Here is a 4,207-nt window from a genome sequence, read left to right on the forward strand (position 1 = left end):
TAGAAATATTTAACCGACAAATTTTAAACTAAATAGGTAAAAATTGTTTTTATAAAATGCTTTAAAGCAATTTTAAGTTGGATGTTCTAATAGTTTAGATCAGGGTTTCCCAAAAAGGCCATGACAGATACTCAGGGGGCCAAGAGCAGCAAATAGGTTAGAGGGGTTCAAGAGGTCAGAATTTGAAACTTACACTAGATATTCCTGAGTTGCAGATGAATACAAAAAAAAAAAAACAAATAAAGGTCTTTGCTGTATTTTCTGGTAGCTTAAAAACTTACACTAGATATTCTTGAGTTGTAGATAAAGTTCAAAAAAAAATCCTTGGTGTTTTTTATCGTAGTTTATGACTAATCTTGTTGAAGGGGGCCATGGCTTTTTCAATTTCTTAAAAGCAAGGCATATGCAAAAAAAAAAATTGGAAAACTCTGGTTTAGATAATACTGATTAATAAATTTTATTTCTAACACAAACTCAAAATAAAAATTCAGAGTCTTTAACTAAACTAGGTAAAAATTAGATAACTAATAATTTTTTTTTAATTTAAAAGACTAAATAATTCTACAGTGAGCAGTTAATTGAGTGATCAAAAAGATAGTAAAAAAGATATTTTTAATTTCAACCCTTTGTGTTTTAAAATTATTTTTTACGTTAAATTTCGTCAATATAGTAATAAAAATTATTAGTAGTTGTTTGAGCCTCTTAACAATCTATTAAAAACTTATTTCTTGTTATAAAAACATTAACTTAGGTTTATAATGACTCATAGAATAACTTGAAATTTATGGTGTTTTACTAGAAAAGTTAAGTTTAAATAAGTATTTAAACAATTATTTGTACCAGAGATAATATCAAGTAACAGATTTTTAATTTTCACTAGATAAAACGAAGATTGAACAAAACAAATTAGCAGTAGCTTTTAAACTAAATAAGCTGATGTTAAATGAAGAAGAAATTTTAAAGATATCCAATTTCATAAAAGACAAGTTAAAAGTTGAAAATGTTCTTACTTTTTACAATTTAGCTAAATTATACAAACAAGGTGCTAGCTTTTTGTCATGTTTGGTTTATATAGAACGTTGTTTTTCAATGGTTGTTGAAACTGAAAACTTCTTACACTTGAGTTTCAATCTAGTTAAAAAATTGCTTGGTAGTTCTGAACTAAATATTCACTCAGAAGTTAAAATATGTAACGCAGTAATTACTTGGTTGAAATACAACACTGAAGAACGTATCAAATATGCAGAACAACTGTTACTAAAAGTACGACTTCCTTTGTTATCAGAACATGCATTGAAACATGTTCTACATACAACTTTGTCAATCACCAATAATAGAAAAGAAAACAACGAATGTTATAAAATAATAAGCAAAGTTTTGTTAGACAAGAACAAAATACTTCATGACAAGTCAAGTTACAATTATACAACTAGATATTGTAACCAAAATGATTTTAGCATCCTAGTTTGTGGTGGTTACGATAGTGAAAGTTTAACATATGTACCAAGTGTACATTTAATTTACGGTGACAATATAACTAATGTAAAACTTCTCCCCCCAATGAGAAATGAGAGAGAACATTTAGAAGCTGTAGTTTTGAAAGGACAAGTTTATGTATTTGGTCGTTACTTTACGTTCAAGAACTTAAAGTTTATTGTAGAAAAATATTCACTTTCTACTAACAAATGGTGTAACGTTACTGAAATGTTTGATAATCGTATGCACTTTAGTGCTTGTGCATTTATGGACAATATCTTTATTGTTGGAGGTTGTTATCATAATTTCGGTACAGCAGTAAATTCTTGTTTACAATTTGAAACAAAACACAACTGTTGGAAAGTAGTTTCCGGAATGATTGAGGGGAGAAAGTATTCAGCTTGTACACTTTTTCAAGGAAATATTGTTGTTTCAGGTGGAATTGATAATGATACTACAAAATTGAACACAGTAGAATCATATGATGCATTTGCTAAAAAATGGACATCAATGCCTAATATGGTAAATTCTCACTATCTTCATAGTTTTGTCAATGTAAAAGAAAAATTGTTAGTTATTGACAGTGGGGATAATAAATGTGAAATGTATGACAACGTTTGTAAGAAATTTGTATGTTTCAAGCATCAACCATTTATTTACTATAATAAATGTGTGGCATTAGGTAATAAGATTTTAGTATTTCAAGAGTTCAGATCATCAGTTATTTGTTATGATGTTGATAAAGATGAGTGGACTGAAGAATCATGTGAAGTAACAAAAAATCTTAGAGAATTTTCTTGTGTAAAAATACCATTTTGCTAACTTTTGTGTTAATATAAACTATTTTGTTGGACATAGACGATATGGAAAATCTAGAAAATCTCCTAAAAAACTTTCTTATTAAAGTAGTTATTTGTGTGTCTAAATCTAAAACACTACTTTTTACTTTACTTCACAACTTCGAAGTTTTTATATCTTGCTCTTTATACATTTTGTACACCTGCTTTAGCAACGTCGACGGGGCGCATAACTCGATTTGAGTTGTTAACGTGCCACACTCATAAGCCTACGCATACTGTAGCAGACAAGCTGTCCTCCAGCAACAACTTCCAGTTTGTGTCAATTTGGACATTGAACTCAAGGCATGAGCAAACGCATTCGGTGGCATAAACTTATTATTTTTATCTTTCATCTCTTTATTTAAATACTGATCTTTTTATTTCGAGCGCTCTACATCCCTACGTTCTGAACCAGTAAACTGTACGAGCAACCAATTGTTACAGCGCAACTAAAATTGTGAACTGCAAAAAGTCTCTAAAGTAGTGAACTTTTCTTATTGTGTCTTTCATTTTATTGTATAATAAACCATATACATATATTTGTTAGTCTATATTTAAATGATCTTATAAGTAAATAAACAGGGTAATAGCTCTTAAACCCTCTCGCACTCGGTCACAGACTGAGGTAGTAACTAAAGACAAAGATGGCCCAGAAGCTGTTGCGAAAGTGGCTTATGTCGAAACTGCCAAACCTGTTACAGAGGTGGTTTCACATAAATTTAGAAACCCAAGTAGCCCGGAATACATCAAATTAAGCATTTTTAACAGACTACAACAATAATTTATGTATTGATGAAAACACATTAATATATAAATTTCAAATTGAGTAGTATATTTTTCTTTAAATCAATTATGGTAAACTTTCATTATTTTTCTTTTTTTTTAAATTTTGAATTAAATAAAAATATATTGGTAGTTTATAAATGAAAATTCTAATAATTTACTTTAACAACTCAAATTTTTTGTATGTAGGGGCGACCAGTATTTTGCAGGTAAATTGTGAAAAATTTATCCTTCAATGCACAAGCAGTTTTAAATCATTTGATTTACAAAAGTTACTCAAAAAGTTTCATGTTAAATAAATGATTACTAAGTATCCAGGTTTATTATTTTGTCCTTTTCTATGATAAAATGATACACTAATAAAATATATTTGTACAAAACCACATTAATTGATTTGCAAGTTTACTTGAGGTTAAAAGTTTATTTAAAACATACAAAAATTTATAAATTTTCAATTTTTATTTCATATTGGCTATCATAGGCTAAAGTTTTACTTAAGTATTACAGTCTGAATAAATACTAAAAAAGTATTATTATTACTGAATTATTTTATTAAAGAAATAACATATTCTTTATCATAAAACTAATTAAAAACTATTCAAAACTGGTTGTAAGTCGTGTTTAATGCTACTGTATAAAAACATGTTTTTGTTTTAGTTTAAGTTCATGTTTTTAATAATTATTTCAAGTTTTTTCAAGTCAACTATGTAAAATTTATAAGTTTTATGCAAGATAAAGAGTCAATCAAATATTTTAATTGATTCACTGAAGTATTTCAAAGCGGTTTAGTAGGACAAAATAAAGTATAAATAATATAATTTAAACACATGGATGATAAAATTAGTTAAATAATATAAGTTATGTTTTGTTAAGACATTAAGTAGAGTAACTTAAAACAAAGTTATTTTTGATTTTTAGAATCTGGTGCTTAAATGTATGAGAGGTATAATATAAAACAACAAATACAAAAAAAAAAGTAAGAGTTAGTTTTTTAATAAGATTTCTAAATATACTTTTTTAAGTCTCTTTATTTGTATTTTAACATAAACCGCTGGCCTAATTGCCATAACTTTTTAAGCATGGAGGTTAAAAAATTTTTTTCAAAAGTA

General features: G+C 27.4%; 1 protein-coding gene across 1 annotated transcript; it reads left to right on the top strand.

Annotated features, from left to right (window-relative positions):
• The first annotated feature begins 1,089 nt into the window (after window positions 1–1,089).
• On the top strand, window positions 1,090–3,096 carry LOC145839248 (kelch-like protein 25). Its single transcript, XM_082946847.1, has 3 exons — window positions 1,090–2,095; window positions 2,486–2,588; window positions 2,898–3,096. Exons 1-3 carry the CDS (start codon window positions 1,090–1,092, stop codon window positions 3,094–3,096), a joined length of 1,308 nt encoding a protein of 435 aa, XP_082802973.1.
• Window positions 3,097–4,207: the final 1,111 nt, after the last annotated feature.

This window comes from Thalia democratica, chromosome 6 (genome assembly GCF_965202585.1).
Source record: "Thalia democratica chromosome 6, ktThaDemo2.hap1.1, whole genome shotgun sequence".
In the NCBI taxonomy this organism is placed as follows: Eukaryota; Metazoa; Chordata; class Thaliacea; order Salpida; family Salpidae; genus Thalia; species Thalia democratica.